We start from the raw sequence: 22,822 nt of genomic DNA on the forward strand, positions 1-22,822 counted from the left end.
AGAAAGGCTTGCGTAACAAGGTTCATAATGGCCAAAAGCTTGGAAAACAAAAAAATGTCCATCACCAGGTGAATGGATAAAATATTATGAATATCCATACACTGGAATACTACTCAGCAATAAAAAAGAATGCGCTATTGATAATGCAACAACATAAATCTATTGTAATATTACTATGCTGAAAGAATCCAGACCCCAAGTATTACATACAATATTATTCTATTCATGCAACATTTTAGAAAATGCAACTAATCTATAATGAGAGAAAACATATCAGTGGTTATCTGAGACTGGAAGCAGCAAAGGATTATAAAAGGGCATGAGGCAACTTTTGGAGATGCTGGAAATGATTTCTATCTTGAACACTGCAGTAGTTTCACTGGCACACACATCTACAAAAACTCATCAAATTGTATACTTTAAACCAGAGCAATTTATTATACAGAAATTACACCCCAGTTAAGTTTTTTTAAATACACACTAAAACTCTCATTTGCGAATAATGAAGAAAAAAGTCAAAACAAGTAATCCTGAAGACCTTATATTTTAAAACAGGTACATATAGTTGTCAAAAAGAATTAACAGTTTAAAAATGTTTTATTAGTGACTACAGTTTTAAACATTAAACTATTTATTTACATGCATTTTAATTCAAATAGTCCTACTGGGATATTAAACATACTCTAATGTAGCCGTACCGCAGATTCCGTATACTTTAAATTTCTACATTGTACTGGGAAATAGAATAAACCTGTGTCTATTTCCTAAGCTGATAAATGCCTAATCTTGTTTTGACTCTATGCTACACTCTAAGAAACAACAAATACTTCTCACATGACAATGCATTTATCTTTTCATTACTTAACATAGTTCAAAACCCCCTTACTCCAAGGAAGTCAAAATAAACATTAACTTCTCTCAAGATTTTTCCAATCACTCCACTTCTCATTAAAGAAAGTGCCTACAGTTTCTGTGAGCCAGTACAACAATGAAGTTTAAAAATTAAAACAGCCACTAAAAGTTTCTTTTCATCACAAAATGAGCACACAGCTCAGTCTTTTGATGGCTAAACGCACTTATATTGCATAACCCAACACCTGAGCCATCTTGGGCTCACCTAGGCAGGAAGATTTTCAAATGATGAGAAAGTACCTTCTCAGAAACAAAAACTCATAAAACCAAAACCCTCTGGCAATGCTTAAGAAAACTTCAGAAGGAACTTGCTACAAAGGATCACAGGCAAAAATAACCCGAATTATTTCTGTACAGAAGTATGTTCTACAGAATCCTTAGAGGGGTTGGAATAAGAGAGAGAATAAATTAGACAAATTCAGGAAAGTGCCAAAAACAGACATTTAATTAAATATGGCAACATCTTTGTTATTCAAAATTCAACTGATCAGCAGAGTCATGAAAGGAGAATTTTTTTCATAAAGCTTTTACACAAAAACCCAACAGAAAACAAACTCATATCGAAGAGTTACTTTAAATATACACACATTTTTTAGGGTATTTTGAATTCACAGACATACATCTGCCATAGCCACTGTTTGCAGTATCATCAATCTCTGTGTCTCAGTTTTCTCATCTGTAAAAATAATCTCAAAGGCCCCTTCTGGCTCTATCACTATATGTTCAGAATAAGGATTCCTTATAACAACAAAAATTCAAAGTATAAAATAGGTGAGAAAGTAAATGGGAATATGAAAAATCATTCACTTATTTAGAACATGGCAGCAAGATGAATCAACCTCCAACATATGAGACTATTATAACATTATGTGATACTCAAGAAACACAACTAGACCACGAATAAAAATCAACTATGTCGTTCAGATATCTACATGCTTCCCCGAAAGCAAGAAAGATCCCTAAATTGGGATCTGTTATCAACTTTTTGCATTGCTGGCATTCAAACAAGTCATGTGGTCTTTCTACGCCTCCAATTCTTATCTATTTAGAGATGGGAACAGATGATTTTGAAAGTCCCTTCCAACTACAGTGACCTCTCAAGAAAAAGACAAACAAAAAGGGCGCTCACATTACACTCAGTGAATCATCAGAAGAGCTGCTCAGCCTCATGCTCAATGTCCTGTGTAAGTACACATAACCCTGCAGACTAGTAACAGATCAGAAATCCATAAAAATTCATTATTACTTCAGATCTGATGATTTCACATTAGTGAACACCCAGAAGAAGAATTATTTCAAGGAACTTTAAGATACATTAATTTTCCTGTACAGCCCTGTAGGATATACTCCAAGGTCAAAAAGGAGTGTCCAAAAAAAAAAGTGAACAGGTTTCAGGAATCCTACTGTTTGTAGCTGCTATTCTGAGCTGCTATGGAGTCAAAGGATTAAAGCAGATGAGTGTCCGTGCAGGACGTCACGCAACCAACTCAGCACCATTATGCTCGTGTGCTATGTTTTACTTTAGATTTTTTTAAAGATTGTTATTTTTTTTAAACTTAATTTTGTTTTATAATCATGTGAAATGTTTAGTTACATGGTTCCAAAGCCAAATCTATAAAAACCAAATTTGTTCAAAGAAGTCAAGCTTTTTCTCTATTCCCTCCGTGCCCTTCCGAATACATTAAGGGGAAAAGCGTGGCCTCTGGATTCACATCTTGAGTGTATGACCTTGGATCGTGACTTAACTGCTCTCAACTTATTTCCTGTGTCCACATGGTGGTAATAACGGAGCCTCCTTCAGAGCGGTGTCGGGAGGATTCAGTAAGATCCCTGTCCTAGTCCTCGGCTTGGTGAGATCTCAGTGAAGATTAACCACTAGCATGAGGCTCTCAGCAGAGGCTCGCCACGATCCTGAAGCACACACGCAGATCAGGAGGTGAATCTGCAGGTGCCGCATCGCTGGCCAAGGTCATGGAGCCCTACCACCAGGACCACGAGTCAAATCTTTCAATCCCAGCGGCAGACCACAGTACTTACTCCTCAGATGCCAGGCCCCTTCATGCTCCATGATCATCGCATATTCCCTACGCCAGCACAGGGGAAAAACGAACTTTCTTCCCACCCGGCGCAACTTCAAAGGACTCACTGTGTTCAGCGCGTTGAGGGTGGTGTCATCCCGCGAGGCCGCGACGCAGCCGTCTTCCGTGGAGCCTCCGTCACACATCCCCGCAAAGGCCGCCATGCTCCTGCGGAGACGGGAAGGGAAGACGGCAGCACAGACATTTCAACCCTCAGCTTCCAGAGCACATCTTCAGCCCAGACCAAATTCCACTACTACATGCATGAGTCCTCAGCCTTGCTGCTCTTCTTGTTTAAAAAAAAAAAAAAAATTTAAGTTCCTCTGCAGTTCACCCTTCACTCACTGAGAAAAAGGAACGTTATTTTTATTCAGCTCCGTTTGTCATTTCTTCCCATGCCTTATCAGTGCTCAGATTTTAGTCTTGGGGGCATGAGTGATCTAAAGCTATCTGCCACAGCAGTCGGCTGGGTTACAATGTTTTGAAAGAAAAGTCTCCAGAAAATATCTAAAATTAAATCCGCTGGAACTTTACTTCATTCCTTTCATACTATACATCAACTACCTCTAAGCAAATTGAAAGAGGAAAAGAGGTGAAAAGAACTCTTAGTAGTCACCCCTCCCCTGAAGCCTCCATCCCTACTGCAGCCTCCAAGCTGCACTGCTGACCACAGAACAGCCAGAGCTAATATTGCATCACCACCTGTTTCAGCGTTTCTGTTGCATGTTGTTGATACTACAGTGAGTGAGTCCCAGAAGCCCCTGCAGACAAAGGAAGGCTCTGCCTGCACTATGATGTGTCTGGGACAGACTTAAACTTCTCATTTTGCAGTCTCGGCATTTTCAGGTTAGCAAGTACTCATATAGGTAAGCCCCCAAAACATAAAGTTTAGGTTAGGTACCACTGAACAGCCACAGAGTAAAGAAACCTGTAAAGGGATTTTAAGGTAAGCTGAATGAGCCAATTACTCAGCTGTATTAAGAGGTGTTGATAATTGCATGCATGGCTTAAGATGTTTTCCTTCTGAAGACTTCTAAAATCTAATGTGGGGCAAACACCAAGGAGAAAAAAGTGATTTTACCATGGTAAGCTATGTTTCTCTGGTAACAAGGATCAGGGCTCTGATTACAGAGAGTATAACAAAACATCAAGTCAGAATGCCCAATATATAAATAGAATTTCAGGGGAAAGGAGAAAGTTTGTTGCCCACTAATCAATTCACAAAGCAGAATGGTGTGGATTCCTTTTACCTTGCTGCCCTCAAGTACATAAGGAGGTCACAGTCATTAACTCCTGGCATCCAGACCAGTTCCTCATGTTGGGTCACAGTGTCACCATCGGGAGAAGGGAATGGTTGCAAATCGGGAAGTTTGGCCTGTAAGACAGGGACGAAGAAGTCACAATCAAGGCACACTTAAAGAGGTGCCTGTGCAGGCAGGCCTTGGGGACAGATGCAGTAGCTTACTAAGCCTTTCTTTTGGCAGTGCTGAAATAACAGGAAAATCATGAGTCACTGAAGCTGGCCTATCACACATTTCAGGATCATTTCACCACAGAAGATTTCACAATGGACTGCTCAATCTCTACTTAAGGAGAAGCAAACAGTGTCAAATTAAACCAGTGCCAGTACCGTCCTCAGAGGGAGAAAGAAATGGGCACGTGTGAATAAAAGAAATGATGAAACAAAACAATGTTTCAGGAAATAAGAGCTGCTTGATAAAGAAGGGAGAACCACACACATTTCCAATATAATAATATGTTTACAAACAGATATCTACAAATAGTGGAACCTCACCTAAGGACAGGTGCTAAGAAAAGAACTGAACTACCCTACTGAACTAACGCTGCTTTCCAGAGAGTCAGTATCGATGAGTCAGGGTGAACATCCAAAAGAGCCATCACGGTAACATTAAAAACACAGCTGAAGGAACTTCCCTGGTGGTGCAGTGGTGAAGAATCCGCCTGCCAATGCAGGGGACACGGGTTCGGGCCCTGGTCCGGGAAGATCCTACATGCCGCGGAGCAACTAAGCCCGTGCGCCACAACTACTGAAGCCCGCGTGCCCTAGAGCCCGTGCTCTGCAACAAGAGAAGCCACTGCAGTGAGAAGCCCGCACACCGCTACGAAGAGTAGCCCCCGCTCGTGTAGTCCCCACAACTAGAGAAAGCCCACGCACAGCACGGAAGACCCAACACAGCCATAAATTAATTAACTAATTAATTTATTTATTTATTTATTTTAAAAACCATAGCTGAACTAAAATGATGGTGACAGAAATTAGATGAGCAGTGGTTTCAGGAGGAGAGGACTTCTTGAGAAGGGCAGGAAGGAACTTTCTGGGGTGACACATGTTCTGTGCCTTGATATGAATTGTCACAGCAGACTGAACAGTATACACAAGCTATCAACAGGTCACTGTACATAAAGTACACCTCAATTAACAATTTTTTTCAAAGATTTGAACAACAGTGCTCAACAACCAAGATTCTAAGTTAATTCTGCTAGAGATTCAAACACCTCCAGCATTTTCTCATCCTCCACTGCTGGGGCAGAGCAAGTGTAAATGGGTACTATGACTACTCAGAGGCCTAAGAAAAGTCAACCATCTGCAAAACACACATGTTCTTATTTTCTCAAATTACGAACAAGGTCACATTAGTCTAATATTTTAAATTAAAAGCTCCAGTGTCCACAGAACCTAGGCAAAAACTGTAAATGAATGAAGCAGGCAGAGTGCACAGCCAATGGAAATAAAACGAGGGCCTCATGTTCCACTTTAAATGTTCTACTGTCCACAGTAAACAGAACACTACATCCCAATTCGGACGAGCCACATTTCAAGTGCTCAAAGCCACAAGTGACAGCGGCTCCCGAACTGGGCATGCAGGCATTAGGTACCAAGCAGTGAAGGGAATCAGGGTGAAATGAAGAGAGAGCCTCCCCATCTGGGGAATGCTGCTGTGCAGGAATCAGAACCTCTGTTTGTACATCCTCCAGTTTTTTTCCAAAGTCCAGAAATCTTGACTTCAATGTGAAAGCTCATGGCTTTAAATGTTGGTTATTCAAGTTTTAAAAACAATTGCGTGGCAAAACACAGTATTAGTAGGCCACGCGGCTGGCAGGCTACAGGTCTGCAATTTCTGCTTCACAGGCTATCTCTGAGGCCTCTCGCTGTGTATCAAGTGCTGACCTCCCCCAAACAACGATGCTCTTCCCTAATTCAGTATTGACAGGTTTAACATTTAAGTGGGGGCCACAACTAGGTCTGTTTAATATACAGTGATGGCATGGGAATAAAATTAAAACACAATAGGTAGTGCTTCCCTGGTGGCGCAGTGGTTGAGAATCTGCCTGCCAATGCAGGGGACACAGATTCGAGCCCTGGTCTGGGAAGATCCCACATGCCGCGGAGCAACTAGGCCCGTGAGCCACAATTACTGAGCCTGCGCGTCTGGAGCCTGTGCTCCACAACAAGAGAGGCCGCGATAGTGAGAGGCCCGCGCACCGCGATGAAGAGTGGCCCCCGCTTGCCGCAACTAGAGAAAGTCCTCACACAGAAACGAAGACCCAACACAGCCACAAATAAATAAATAAATAAATAAATAAATAAAATTAAAAAAAAAAACCACAATAGCTATTCATATCAAAAGGTCTTTGACATTTGTACTGAGCTGTTTCCCCTGCACCAAGTTCAGTAGCTGGTGTAGCAGCTCTCCAATAGTTGTTTGTTAAGTTAATTAAAAAATACTATTGCTGGGGCTTCCCTGGTGGTGCAGTGGTTAAGAATCCGCCTGCCAATGCAGGGGACACGGGTTCGAGCCCTGGTCCGGGAAGATCCCACATGCCGCAGAGCAACTAAGCCCGTGTGCCACAACTACTGAGCCTGCGCTCTAGAGCCCGCGAGCCACAACTACTGAGCCCATGCGCCTAGAGCCCATGCTCCACAACGAGAAGCCACCACAATGAAAAGCCTGTGCACTGCAACGAAGAGTAGCCCCCGCTCACCACAACTAGAGAAAGCCCACGCGCAGCAACAAAGACCCAACACAGCCAGCCAGCCAGCCATAAATAAATAAATAAATAAATAAATTTATTTTAAAAAAAAAATACTATTGCTGTGGGGAAGGACCAATCCCCTAGAGAAAAAATGGACTAGAAATACACTTAGTTTACAGAAAAGGAAATGCGAGTGGCTCTTACTCATAGGAAAAGATGGTCAACTCTGCTGATAAAAGACATGCCAATTAAAGACAGTGAGATACCATTTCCGATCTATCAGATTGACATAAATGCCAAAGTATGACAATACACAAGGCTGCATGTTTGCACTCATATAAGTCGCTAGTACGAGAAAGCAAAATGGTACAATCTCTATGGAGGGGAACTCTGTAATATCCTAAGAATTACATGTGCCCTCTAAGCCAGCCATCGTCCTTCTGGGATAATATAATATCCCAAAGATAAGTTGGCAAAATAAAAATCTTTATGCGTAAGCTATTCATCGCATTATTACTTGTAACAGCAAATGACTGGAAACAGTGCAAACGCCCAACAAAGGGGGCTGGAAGAATCAACTGCTCCACCCACGCAGTGGGGTCCCAGGAAGTGGCAGAAGAAAATGAGAAGGAGCTCTACCTATTGCTATGGAGGGAACACCAGGAGATATTGTCAGAAGGTAGAAGAAAGGTGGTGAAAGTGTTTTTATTATGCTACCACTTATCTAAGAACAGGGGGCTGGGCAAATAAAAATAAGAATGATAGATCAAAACCTTCAATTAAAAACACTAAACAATTATCCATCAGGGAGGGAGGGAACACGTGGAGGGGACAGGGAAAGAAGGTGAACTTTTTGAACATACTTCATTTGCCTGTTTGATTTGGAGCCTTGTATTTTACATAATTATAAAAACAAAATTAAGTTTAAAGAACAACAATCCCTTAAAAACTCTAAAGCAAAATCAAATAAATCCACCTAGCTATGTTTTGTGTTTGTTCCTCTCTAGGAATCATTTCAGGTAACTTTAAAACATACTAATTTGCCTATACAGACTTAGTGGGATATATTCTAAGGCCAAAAAAAAAAAAAAAATCTATAAAGCTGTTTCCAGTAATCATATTGTTTGTAGCAGTGCAAGTACTGTTATTCTGAGCTGCTATATATGTATTATGGGATTGAAGCAAATGAATAATTATTTTGGTGTCATTTAAAAATTGGTTTTGAGACATGGGGAAAAGATACAGATATGGATGAAAGAAAATTTCATCTATGGGATTAAATATAAGGCCTGTTCTGAATTTGAATTAGAAGCATCAGAAAGAAACCACGATACGTTTTATCGTTAAAAGAAGAAAAGGGGGGAAAAAGCATATTTCCTCATCTGTTCCCTGAAAAGGCCTGGAAACAGTAACTAACCCAGTAATAATGACTGGGCAGCAGCCACTCGAAAAATGTCACTTTCCTCTAAAACAGTGAGGACTCATTAGAAAAGTTTAGTTCCAGACCTAGGGCAGGGAACGCACATAATGACACAGTAAAATCATGTCATACTAGATAAAATACTCTACTCTACCAAAGACCACAGGGGTCGAGTTAAAAGGACACAAGACAGCAGGAAGAGGCGCCTACTAGCCCACGAATGGATAATTTAATCATCAGTAAGAGTAACAGCAATTGGTTAGCAGGTAAGTAATTTTTTTAAAGGGAGTTTTAAATTTTTTTCTTTAATAAATATTTATGGCTGCATTGGGTCTTTGTTGCTGCGTGCAGGCTTTTCTCTAGTTGCGGCGAGCGGGGGCTACTCTTCGTTGCGGTGTGCAGGCTTCTCATTGCTTCTCTTGTTGTGGAGCATGCATGGGCTCTAGGAGCACAGGCTTCAGTAGTTGTGGCACACAGGCTCAGCAGTTGTGGCTCCTGGGCTCTAGAGCGCAGGCTCAGCAGTTGTGGCGCACTGGCTTACTTGCTGCGCGGCATGTGGGATCTTCCCTGACCAGGGCTCGAACCCGTGTCCCTTGCACTGGCAGGCGGATTCTTAACCACCGTGCCACCAGGGAAGCCCAGATAAGTAATTTTAAATCCACTGATTACTACTGGAAGATGCTGGGGAACCAACCGGTAAAAAGAGGGAAAGATTCAAGCATTTATCCTGCCTTTCCTATGTGTTTCAGGGAAACAAAAGTTGACAAGGGAACAGCTGATCAGCTAATAAAAGAAGGAATGATAGCATTAGAGTATCAGCATTTTCAAGGGTAGATCTAAGTAACAGGTCCAATTAGACAGTGAATCTAAGTAACAAGCAATGGCTGCAAACCATCATTAAGAGACACACATGTGCCTGATAGACTATATAGCACCACCCAAAAGTATTCTTGCCAGGGGCAGGGTACTGAACTAGAATGTGATTAAATCTCTAGATTTAATCCTGGGTCGGGGGGACGGATGGAGGGAGGGAGGGAGACAGACACTTAGGGAAATCTGGATATAGTAGACACCTGAATATTAAGAAATTGCTAATTTTCATTAGGTGTGATATACTGTGATTGTGTTTTTTGAAAGAGCACCTATCTTTAGAATATTCACAGGTAAAATGATACATCTGTGATTCGTTTCAGCATAATGGTGGGAGAGGTGTGGGGGAGAGCAAATGAAACAAGCTGGACCACAATCTGGTCTGTGTGAAAACTGCGTAATGAGGATAAGGGGATTTTTCACTGTCTTATTCTTTCCCTACTTTTACATATGTTAATATTTTTATCTAATAAAAAATTTTTAAGAAGGCAAATGTTGCCAGTTCACAAAAAGTACTGTTATATTTGGTACTCCAAAAACACTGCTTTTTGAAAATAAAGCATAATAAATACATGTAAAATACGACATAAATTAAATATCTGATTTTAAATGAAAGTACACAAAAATCCAAGCATAGTAAATCTGTTCCTTTCCAAGAATTTAAGCATCTTTTACTTAAGAACCGCTGTTTCTGTTATGGTAGGGGGAAAAAAGTCTAAAATAAAACTCTAGTACAAAGAGCTCAAGACACTAAAAACACAGAGGAAGAAAACTTGGGTGGGAAAACACAGCAGCAAGAGAAAGCAGAGAGGGGGAGGTATAACCAGGTGGCACTTGGGAAGACCTGGATTCCTGATCAAAATGTAACTCCTAGGCCTGAAGGCACAGAAAATACAGTGGAGTTGTGCTAGCCAGACCCACCTAATAGGCCACACCAAGAAAGGGGTGCACTTGAACAGGCAGGTGTTAAGGGGAGTCCTCGTGCAGCTTCCTTCTGCCCGTCTCAGTTGTAACCCTAGTCCTGGGACAAGAAGTGTCTCCTAGAAATCAGACGCCCCTGATGGTTTCTGTGTGGTTTTAATATTCCTTCATTTCTTAATTTCTTTTTCATTACAGAGTTAAAACGGGTTCTTAAAAATATGAATGATGGGCTTCCCTGGTAGCACAGTGGTTAAGAATCTGCCTGCAATACAGGGGACACGGGTTCGAGCCCTGGTCTGGGAAGACCCCACACGCCATGGAACAACTAAGCCTGTGCGCCACAACTACTGAGCCTGCGCTCTAGAGCCCACGAGCCACAACTACTGAAGCCCACGTGCCTAGAGCCCGTGCTCCGCAACAAGAGAAGCCACCTCAATGAGAAGCCCGCGCACGGCAACGAAGAGTAGCCCCCGCTCACCGCAACTAGAGAGAAGACCCGTGTGCAGCAACGAAGACCCAGCGCAGCCAAAAATAAAACAAATAAATTTTTTAAAAAATATGAATGATATATAAGAAATGCTCAACATTTAGACAGAAAAATTTCTATACCCTTATAAGGAGTCGCCCGTGTCTCACATCTCTAGTATGTGATGGCTACAGTGGCTCGATTCCAACATCCATTTCAACTCAAATGACAGTCCAAGCCAGTCATGCTAATAAAGCCATTTTCCTCAAGTCTAGATATGGACACGTGACCCCATCCATGGCAATGAGACGTGGGGACTAATGGAGACCTTCTGGGAAATTTTTCCTTCTTTCCTTCCATCCCTCTTTTCCTTCCTGGGGAAAAGAGGGATGATCCCTTTCCTCCTCTCAACATCTGCTGTATTTTCATTCACTGTAAGAACCACTATTATTTTATGTGCATTTAGAAAGAAGAAATGCTGCCAATTAAATTATAATCACACCATAGGATACACAATGAAGCCCGACATCAGAGATAAAAAAATGTGAAGGAAAGAAGTGCATCTCAGAATCAGTGAAATTTAGCTCCTGGCCTAAGGAAGAAGGCAGCCCATGGAGACAGCTGAGCACCAAACCAAGAGAACCAGAGAGAAGCAGAGCAGAGCCTTGGTCCTGTCTGACGAAGATATGATGGTAAGTGAGAATAAACAGCCATGTTCAGCCAGAGTTTTCTGGCCCTGCCTGTCAAAGCATCCTAACTGATACAGAGATCAAACGAAAAAAAGAGAGAGAGATGACAAATACAACAGCAGAGTCTTAGTAAACTGAGTAAAACATGGAAGGGCACAAGTCATGACACAACAAGCTTCCAACTGACAAACATCTTAAACATTTTGACTTTTCTGAAGGATATGGGGTTTTAAAAAAGTTAAAATGAAAGTAGGCAGTGACCAAATGTTCGAGAGATGAACAGACATACATACAATGAATAATTCAGCCTTAAAAGGAAATTAAATTCTGATACGTGCTACAATACGGGAGCACCTTGAAGACATTATGCTAAGAAAATAAGCCAGACACAAAAGGGCAAATACTGGGTCATTCCACTGAGTTGTCAAACTCATGGATACAGGAAGTAGAAGGGAGGCTGCCAGGGAATGAGGGGAGGGGAGAATGAGGAGTTACTGTTCAATGGACACGGCGTTTCAGACTGGGAAGATGAAAAGGTTCTGCAGGTGGATGCTAGTGATGGTTGCACAACAATATGAATGTACTTAAGGGCACTGAACTATTCACTTAAAAATGGTCAGAATGGTTAATTTTATATTACATATATTTTACCACAATTTTTTAAATGTATGTGGTGATCTTAAAAAAATAAATCTCTGCATTTATATAAAATTCCAAACAGCATAACAACAGTTTTAAGCTGCTGCTCAACAGAATAAAGGGCCAGTTGAATAATAAGAAATAAAAACCTATTAAAGAAGCTACTAAAATTTGCTTTACCTGATGGCTAGGACCAACACGAATTTCTCCCTGGGTACTGTTCAGCCTCCTGTCATGGAAAGAGCAGATCAGGTTAGCATAATACAGTTTTGACATAAACATGCACACATTCTTCAAGGAAAACAACTCACTTGAAGTAAGTGAGGGAAAACTCAGGAAGAATTAGCTTCCCCACCGTTTCTAATGCCGCCCTGTATATGTGCGCTCCCCTAACCCCACACGCATCTCTAAAACCGTTTCTTCTAAAAACCCCTCTACTGTTACTTCCTGTCTTGAGTATCTATACCATCGTTCTTTCACCCTGCAGAGAGACGAACATTCCTACAGTACAATCCCAATACATGTTTCTTCTTTTCAAAAAATTTCAGGGTGCCCTACGATAAACCTTATTAAAATATAGACAAGATAGCTTATGATTCCTAGCACACACACTGGGTCATGCATTCATTCATTCATTCATTCATTCAACAAATATTTATTAAGTACCAACTGCAAGCCAGGAACTGCCCTAGGTGTTGGGGATAAAGCAATTGAAAAAAAAAAAAAAAAAAAAAAAAAAACAATATTCCTGCCTTACTGGAACTTTTATTCTAATTTGGGAAAAAAAAAAAAAAAAAAAAAAAAGAACCACATAATAGGTCAGATGATGAAAGGGTCAAGGAATTAAAGGGGTGGTAAACGATGAACTTTTACAGTTCTTTATACAGGATAGTCAGAAAAGGCCTTATTAATAAAGTGAAATTGAGCAGAGATGTAAAGCGTGCGGGGGCATGAGCCCAGCAGGCCTAGGAGGTGAAAGACCCATCTCATTTCTGTGTCATTCTTACTGCACTTGCTATGCTCACTCTCCCTCACTCCAAATCCAAACCATCCAGGGTCCTTCTAAAAACCACCATTTCACTGAAACCTTTCTTGATTTTCTCCCCATGTCACCTCACACACCCCCAAAAGTGTGGGGTATCTTGTCCCTTTCACTCCTTCAGGAAACATTCATCGAAGGTCTTTGCATCCCGGGCCTTGCACAGGGCATGCAGTGGGTACACAGTGGTGCACAAAGAAACGCAGACCTCGGCCTCCCAGAGCTCAGTGCCCACAGCTCCCTGTTACCCTCGATGACCATCACGACCATCTGTTGACCCTCTTAGGAAAACGCTTTCCGTGCCCAGTGACAAGGCCTTACTGTGCTGTACAGTCAGCTGTGAATTTTCACTAGCGCTGAAGAGTAGGCTTTTCCATCGTGAGAGCTGCTTGATGATTATCTGTCGACCTGGACTGAGCTGAAGCGCATAATAAGGCAGCAAAGACCAAAGAGGAAGCACAGACTCTTATTTTTCTCTCATGGCTCTAATACCCCCCACCATTAGCTTTGAAGCTGTTAAAATGAATTCTGGAAAACTATTATTTCCTTCAGGTCCAGCACTTTCTTCTTTTAACCCGACAATTTTTCTCGTGAAGAGTCTTATTTTGGCAAAGTGGGCAGCAGATATGACAAAGGAAGAGAGAAGACTAACACAAAGAGAAAATGGTCTAAGCCTTAAGGAGCTTACGGTCCATCTACCTGGGGAGGTAGCAGCCGTGTCCCAAACACCAGAACAGGTCCAATCGCTCCACTCATGAGCCCAATACATTTCAGGAGAAACAGAGTAAAAATGCTAAGGGAAGTAATCAAAATTAGGCAGGCTTCAAGAGGAGACAGTCCATGCAGAGGTCAAGTTCCAGAGAGACCCCTGAAGGACATGAGGAGCACAACAGCAGGCAAGAGAGGGCTTCCCCAGTGGGACGAGAACCCCACCAAGGCGGGCAACTGAAAGAGAGGGGCTGCGGTGGGAGAAAAGCTCCCGTGAAGAGCTACCTTTAACTCACAAGCCACCCTGGTCTCGTGCGTAGGGAAATGGGTGTTGAAACGCAGAGCTGACATTCCCGTGAGTTTATGCAAGGATTAGGAGAAGCTGTTTTAGGAGGTATGCAGAGGAGTCACACAGGCCAGGAGGCTATTTTAATCTGAGCACTTCTTTAAAAAAAACAAGCAGTCAGTGTTACCCACTATTTCCCTTCCAGCTCATCCCTTTCTGTTTCGTAACCAGCTATGAGCAAAACATAGCTGACAAGCCTAGCTCTCTCCTTCATTTCTAAACACTCCCCAAATGCTTGCCTGACTACAAGGAGGTCTGGTCAAAATGCATCATCTCAGAAAGCTTCAACCACAGCCCGTCCAGCAACGTGTGCCCACGGCTCAACTTTCAGGCTCTTCTAGAAGGTCTTCAAGTGATTGGTTATGGAAGCATCTCCCTGTCACTGCTACACACACTAAGTCCTTGCTAATTCCAGGACAAACATTCCTGGTTCATTTTTACTTTAATTTTTTTTTATTTTTAATTTTTTGTGTGCGTTTTTGTTTTTTTTCTTTTAATATTTTAATAAACCAGTATTATCATATTTAGCTCAAAACTGTACCACAATAAACCCCCCAAACACCTTATTGAATAGAACTGCTTATATGCCACTTATTTGTATAAAAACAGGATGCTAGTAATTATTAATACTGCTAATAATGATACAAGAGAGACAAAAAAACATGCTGGAGTATCTTAACAGCCAAAATTAGAAATCTGTTTCTCTCTTTTATGTCAATGAAGGGTACTTATTAATGAGTAGACTGAAAAGCACAAAATAAAACAAAGAACCTTTTAAAATTAAAAATCAATTTTTACAACAAAAGTATTTATCATATGCAATTTTTAAATATTAGGGTTTCCCAGCAAGAGATACAATGAAGTTAAGTTTTGAGCAGGATTAAGATCCAAGGTAAGCAGGCAATGGCATTAGCCTACCGTATCTAGGAACTCCCAAATATAGAATAAATGGCAGAAATATTTTTTCGGTCTAAGAGAAAAAGAGGTAGATAGCAATATACACCCTATTAGAGAAAACTGGATGCATCTGACAGAAAACCTGTCAGAATATGAACTAAAGATAAAAAGAAAAAGTAGCCTTCTTCCTGGGAAAGTGCCAGTATCCAGCTATATCTGGAATCCAAGGAACAATCTCAGCCCTCCCTTCTTCTGACAGCAGCCAAACTCTACATTCAAGGGTCCTCACCTGCCGCTTCCCTGCCCGAGTGCTCCTTCTGTGGTTCCCACCTCATGTTAGCAGGTGGCACTCTGCTATGACTAATTTGGACATCTACCTCCACCCACTCTGGGACTGAAGAGTACAGAAACAGAGATTTAATTCACTTTTTATATCCCCCAGAATCTAATACAGTACCTGTCTGGCATTATTACTCATTCAGGACAAATTGGAAATTCCTTGGTTACATGAATATTTCTAGACTGCTAGGATGCAAAACTTGATAAAAATCACCAAGAATTATTCTTTAAATGCAGTATCAACAGCTTGTAGAAAACACTCTTAATAATGATACGCTGACTACTACATTTTTCCTTACTTAACACAGCAAATCTCAAACTTTTTGGTCTAACACCTTTACGCCCTATTGAGTATCTCAAGGAAACTGTATTTTTGAGAGATTTCAAAATGTTTACTTATTTATTTATTTTAAAATAACAATAGGCTCATGACATAATTAAATATACTCTTATGAAAAATAATTGTATTTACACAAAAAACAGTGAAAACAGAGGTAACGTTTTACATTTTTGCAAATCTCCTTAGGATCGGACTTCGTAGAAGACAGCTGGATTCTCACATCTGCTTCTCTACACTCAATCTGTTACAGTACATTCTTTTGGTTTAAGTATATGAAAAAAAATTGAACCTCACACAGATATATAACTGGGAAAGGAAAGATTATGTGAACAGTCTTTTTGATAACTATGGATATGCTTTTTGATACTACACCAAAACTCAACATGTGATTGTTTCTTAAAGGTCTTTTGCACAATGTTAATCTAAAATCTTATCAATGATCTTTTGGACTCTTGTACATTAAAATCTGTTGGTCTGTCTTGGTCTTTGAATGGATCTTCCACCCATGATTTTGTCATGCATTGGTTAGATGGAAAATATTCACTCACTAAGTTTTTGCAGATCTTCCAAATATTAACACAGTTAACTATACAATTTAAAAAAAAGAATCACATTCATTAATATCACCACACATCTCATAACAAAAGCCTGTGTATGTACAGAAGCTGTCAAACTCAGAGTGGTGGGTACAAGTTTTTCAAAATTCTTATTATTTACTTGAAAGCTCCAGGCCTGCATTGGCAAAATACTATCAGCTGGTTTGCCTTGAAATGGCAGGCTCACTGTGTTTGTTCATTTTTAAGAAAATGTCCACCAATTACCCGAGTGAACACAGTTTATCAGTTATTCTCTCAAATAAAAATGGTGTTCCATGAAAGAAGCAGCTAGTTAGGCTTCTAACTCCAACAAACAATGCGTGTCCTTTGGTGCGCACCAGAAGTCTTTCATGGTGCGCACCAGAAGTCTTTCATGGTGCGCACCAGAAGTCTTTCATGGTGCGCACCAGAAGTCTTTCATGGTGCGCACCAGAAGTCTTTCATGGTGCGCACCAGAAGTCTTTCATGGTGCGCACCAGAAGTCTTTCACGGTGCTTCCCATTTCATCATAACGAATACTGCAAAGACAGGAACTCAAGGGTCGGGATCTGATAAAATTAATAATGGGGCCCACAAACCAGCTGTGAGAAGCACTGATTATTATACATTATGAACTTCAGAAAATACTGGAGGCTAACTAACTAGGACGATTGACTTGTTTCCTGTTTTGTAATACTTGCTCCCCTGTTCGTTTACACACACTTCTTTCTCACTCCAGCCCATCAATGTGAAATACTATATTTGTGTTGAAGAAACGAGACACTTACGCACGTAACCTGCTTAAGAACTATGACGCTGTTACACAGACAAGTTCACAAGAAGAGAATGGACGCTGATTGCATCCATATTAAAGGAAAACAAAGTAAAGTCTGGGGCCGCTTTCTGAAGTCATGGAGACTGGGATTAACTTGGGGGTCACTGTCCAATAAACGGTCACTGGAATAAATTCTAAAAATTATACTGGAGGCTCAAATTCAAAAGGTCCCTAATCTAGAAAATACCAGGTTAATCCTTCAATTAGTAACAATAGCTAACACGTTAAGTACTTTCTATCTGTTCTGGGTGCTCTTACAGTATTATCTCATTTCTATGTATTAATTCATTTAATTCATATTTTGATATTAATCAGAGCACTAGTAGTGTTATTCACAGAAATTCAGATCTTATTCTATCTTATTATCTATCTTTTTCTATCTTATTATCTATCTTATTCTATCTTATTCTAACTTATTCATAGTTACTAAGAAGGTTTCTGCTTGATGTATAGCATTGCCTAATTAACACAGCAGGTCTGGGCAAAACCAGGGTAGCCTTCAATTAAAGAAGGAAAATCAAGACCAAGGACAGTGTAAATCCCAGCAAGGTCAGATAAAGGATACTACATATGCAATAAGAAACCAAAGATGGAAGTCATATCCCAGGATAATGCAAGACACATCTATGCACACCTTTATCCTTGCCTCAGGGTTTTTACCTATATTATCTTAAATTTAGGTATCACATACTTGTATGACAAACAGAAGCAAAATAATACTAGTTATCACTTATGAAGCGCTCTCTATACATTATTTCATTATTCCATGACAACTCTGTGAGGCAGTATCTCCACTTAACAGATAATAATAACAGGAGTAATTGCAACATCAATAAAGAAGCTAACGTGTACGTTGAACATTAACTATGTAGCATGCATTTCCAGCGAAGCAAACTCCATACACTGTCTTATCTAACCTTAAGGATGACCCTGTAAAGTAGGTGCTATTATTACCTGTACAGATAAGGAAACTGAAGCTAAGAGAGTTTATGAAATTACCCAAGATTACACAGCTAACAGGTTGGAAAAACCAGGATTCAAACTCAAGTTTAGTTAACTCCAAAGTCAGAGCTCCCAGCCACATTCCATATGGCAGAGTGATTTTACTGAACCAAAATTACACAACTAATTATAAACAGAACCACTATGAGAAGCCATATCCTTTTCCTTAATTCACTTCTTTGTTCGTTTCAAGCATCAAAGTAAGACAAAATAATCAAAAAGGTTTTTTTTTTAAGTTTGAAAATCATGTTAAAAGAGAAAACCCATCAAAGTTAAAGGTCAACTTATATAACATTGTCAAAATGGCAAAATTATAAAGATGGTTGCCAGGTATTAGGAATGGTGGGGGGAGAAGGGAGGGAGTGGAATCTTTGTGATGATGGAATAGATCTGCAAAGCTACACATGCAATAAAATGTCACAGAGCTATTCACACACTATACTAATGTCCCAAGTCTGGATTCTGATGTTGCACTGGAGTTCTATACCATACCTCCTAGGGGTAGGTGAGTGAGTGAAAGGTACATGGGAACACTCTGTAGCATCTTGCAACTTCCTATGAATCTAAAAAATTACAAGTTGTTTAAAGTCAAAAGAAGAGGTTAATTGAGTGATGTATTACAGATAGACTAGGGGTAAGAAAGAAAACCAGACATGAGAAAAGTTGAATAAATAACAATTAGATTCCCTCAAAATACACTGTAGACAGCTGAATAAGTAGCTGAAGAAAGAATGCCACAGTTAGTAAGCTACGAGATTCAATGAATTAACTCAAGTCACACATTCCTTTTTTTCTCTGTATTTACTAGGGATCTCTGGAGTGGGACCATCCTTTCTGTGACATCCTTAGCTGTGACGCATACTACCAAAAAACAAACAAAAAAAAGTCACCATCCTCACAAGCAAGAAGGAAGAATTTCTCTGTGCCCCTAATGTAAATAATACACATATTTCAAAACAGCTGAGTTTAATCCCCATTATTCTACAAATCCTTGCTTGGAATATGAAAAAATAGTCCCAGAAGCCAAATTACAACAATAATGGTAAGCCACTGTGTTTATTCCTTGAGTTAAAAAAAATAGAAAGAAATTCATTGTATATGAAATCTAATACAAAAGAAACCAATGTAACAAAGCAGTATCCATGGCAACTACAACTTAATATTTCAGTCCTCTTCAGCTGCAGTGGATTAAATAAAATGACAAGATGTTCCCTTTGAAAAGTAACCCGTTACCATGGAAACGTTTTAGTCTAAGAAGTAAACAGGGAATGGACAGAAAGGAGCAGGGAGCCTGCAAGTGAATATCAGAAAGGGAGCAGCATCTATGCAAAGAAGATGAGGCGGCAGCTGGCCAGACGAGGAAGCTTCTGGAGAAGAGCGAGCCGGCTGGAGACAGGGGCCGCCCGGCAGAACCACTCCTTCCCCCCGAGAGAGGGGGCGGTGTGAGGAAGGCACAGGTCTGTGAATGCTCGCTTAAGACCCCCAAGTATCTTTATGTGATCACGGTGACTGCTTACGACAAGAACCTCCATCTACAGGGAAGGAGGAGGGACAAGGACATGCGGTCCTGGGGAGAAGACACAAGCTGGTGGAACAGAGGCCTTGTACAGGCAGCCGGCGTGGCTACTTCCCATCACAATCCACGCCCAGGACGTAATGGCAGGGTGGCCTCTGGCCCATTCCCCAAAGGCTGGGACCAGTAACTCTTGAGTCAGGCCCTGCCCCTGTGGCTGCTGCCATGGATGAATGAAATCACATGCCACCTCCCTTTACCTGTCCTTCAGATCGCAAGGCTCGATGGCAGACCATTCTTATCTTTTCCATAGCGTGGCAAGTTGAGCAGGAAGACTGACAGAAATCAACAGAAGGAAGATTCTAGAAACTCTGTTTACTAGCTCATTCAGAAAGTGACCACAGAAATAACAGACTGGGGGTCCAGAATGAAATACACCAAATTTTAGGAAAATCAAAAGGCAATTTACCAGAATCACTTCTTTTTACAAGGGTGGTGGGCAGGAGTGAAAGTCAGACTGATAACAAGGAAGCCCAGAATGGCAGGCTGGGTTTCTCAGATTTCTCCAGCATGGACAGGTATTTCTACAACAGTCTTTTCAATAAGTCTGAAATTTCCTTGAAGTCTGACATAGCTTCTTAAAAATCCATGTAAATTTTGTATTCTACTCCATAACATATTCCCATTCATTTTAAGGTAGAAAAAAACTTCCCTAAATCTGAGTAAAATCACTGTGCTCTGCATATCCTCAGGACGTCCCATGATTTGGGCACCCCGCCGCCGCCGGGAGCAAGAACTTGTTATACACACCCGAGCCTACATGCTCAGTTGCCTGGGGGAGAGCACAGACTTCAGAATCAAAGGAACCTGGATTAAAATGTCAGTACCAAGGTTCTGTCAGCTCTAAGTGTGATCTTGAGGACTCAATTCAATCTCTCTGAGCCCATCTATGAAATCAAGTTCATAATGGCTACTTTGCAAGACGGCTATAAAAATAAAAGATGATCTACGGAAAGAAAGGCACAGTGCCTGTCACACAGCAGTCATCACTATTATCAGCTCTAAGCACTGGCAGGGGCGAGAACAGGAAGTAATTCCTCTGTTACGAGTTCCCAAAACACCACCTACCTCTCCTTCAGCCTCTTGTCACAGGCATGATTTTATATTTAATTTGTGTAATTATTTCTCTCCATGGCTATCCTGACCGAAAGCACCCTGTGGGCAGGAACCAAGTCTGATGTTAGCTCACCACTACTTCCCAGAGCGCCCTGGCACTCACTAAAGATATTTTAAATGAATAAATGACTCTAATATTTTAACTCATCTACCATTTTGCCATAAATAACAACTAAGTGCTTTACTGAAAAGTCAAGTCATCTGTGACAGAAGGCTACTCGCCCCCACCCACCCCCAAAGCAAATTCATCTGAAACAGGCTTGATAAACTGCCCAGAAGAAACAAAACTCAGGATTCATTCAGAGTAAAAGAAAAAGATAATCAGTCAACATTTGGAAGAGTTAACATTCCAAATTCATACACAAATGCAAAGGTCAGGACAGGAACTCATTAAAATTTAGAATCATAATATTCTAAATTTTCTCTGATGGAAGGTTCCTTAGAGGCCATCTGATCCCAGCCTTCTAGCTTAATAGAAGAAACCAAGGCCGAGGAGATAAAGGTGCTCTTTCAAGGGGTCACAGTGAGTTAATTATAAAGGATCTCAAGCCTCTCTCCTTTCAGTCGAGTCCCCCTAAACATAATTCAGAGTCCAGAACCAAGAATTCAGGCACTGGCTAAGGAATAAGAAAAATTTCCAGGCTGACAATAGGAGTCAGTAAATATGGCCTCTATACAATAATATGCAGCATCAGAAAAAAACCGGTAAAAAAATTTTTTTAAATAATACATCGGAAAGGATCCAGTTTCAAAGCACTACAATGACCTCGTTCCACTGCCTCAAGTTCTTCTTTGCCTGACCTCCCCCAGCCCCATTATGTAGTAACATGCAGAACATCCGCCCACGGCACACAACTCCATCCCACCTCAGGCTCCTCGTGGGTTTTACTGTCATCACCTGCTGCAAAGAAGAAAACAGTTGTAAGGACCATACCCAACGCACGCGCACACACACACACACACACACACACACACGACAGTTTAGGAAACAAATTTATTTTAAAAATCCCACCTCAGTTTATAAAGCAGCAGTATTCACAGGTTAAGCCAATTTCCCAACCAAAAATGTTGCTGGCTTTCCATACATGGATATCAAACTTTATAATACACAGGAATGGAGTGTCCCCAGAAAAACAGGGGCTTTGAACCAAGCAAGTATGTCTATGATGCACATCTAAATCTCTTTGTTCCCACTGGGAAGTCTCTGGGAAATGCTATTTTTAAAAAAAGGACCATCACAACAGGATAGAAAGCCCAGAGATAAACCCACCTATGGGTTTATTAGCACCTATAGGACGATTAGCACCTATGGTCAACTAATCTATGACAAAGGAGGCAAGGATACACAACAGAGAAAAGACAGTCTCTTCAATAAGTGGTGCTGGGAAAGCTGGACAGCTACATGTAAAAGAATGAAATTAGAACACTCCCTAACACCATACACAAAAACAAACTCAAAATGGATTAAGACCTAAATGTAAGGCCAGACACTATCAAACTCTTAGAGGAAAACATAGGCAGAACACTCTATGACATAAATCACAGCAAGATCCTTTTTGACCCACCTTCTAGAGTAATGGAAATAAAACCAAAAATAAACAAGTGGGACCTAATGAAACTTAAAAGCTTTTGCACAGCAAAGGAAACCACAAACAAGATGAAAAGACAACCCTCAGAATGGGAGAAAATATTTGCAAACGAAGCAACTGACAAAGGATTAACCTCCCAAATTTACAAGCAGCTCATGCAGCTCAATATCAAAAAAACAAACAACCCAATCCAAAAATGGGCAGAAGACCTAAATAGACATTTCTCCAAAGAAGATATACAGATTGCCAACAAATACATGAAAGGATGCTCAACATCGTTAATCATTAGAGAAATGCAAATCAAAACTATAATGAGGTATCACCTCACACCAGTCAGAATGGCCAGCATCAAAAAGTCTACAAACAATAAATGCTGGAGAGGGTGTGGAGAAAAGGGAACACTCTTGCAGTGTTGGTGGGAATGTGAATTGATACAGCCACTATGGAGAACAGTATGGAGGGTTCCTTAAAA

The 22,822-nt window shown here is 40.7% G+C and overlaps 1 protein-coding gene across 8 annotated transcripts in view; it reads right to left on the reverse strand.

Moving 5' to 3' along the window:
- Positions 1–22,822, reverse strand: part of RERE (arginine-glutamic acid dipeptide repeats) — a 420,307-nt gene that overhangs the window by 116,798 nt on the left and 280,687 nt on the right. For all 8 annotated transcript variants that reach the window (XM_036846203.1, XM_036846175.1, XM_036846185.1 and 5 more), the window contains 3 exons: positions 12,172–12,220; positions 4,241–4,365; positions 3,059–3,158 (listed from right to left, as the gene is read on the reverse strand). In XM_036846203.1, the coding sequence (XP_036702098.1) occupies positions 3,059–3,158; positions 4,241–4,365; positions 12,172–12,220 (274 nt within the window). The remainder of the gene's footprint in view (positions 1–3,058; positions 3,159–4,240; positions 4,366–12,171; positions 12,221–22,822) is intronic.

The sequence above is a fragment of the Balaenoptera musculus genome, chromosome 1 (assembly GCF_009873245.2).
Source record: "Balaenoptera musculus isolate JJ_BM4_2016_0621 chromosome 1, mBalMus1.pri.v3, whole genome shotgun sequence".
NCBI classification, from domain to species: domain Eukaryota; kingdom Metazoa; phylum Chordata; class Mammalia; order Artiodactyla; family Balaenopteridae; genus Balaenoptera; species Balaenoptera musculus.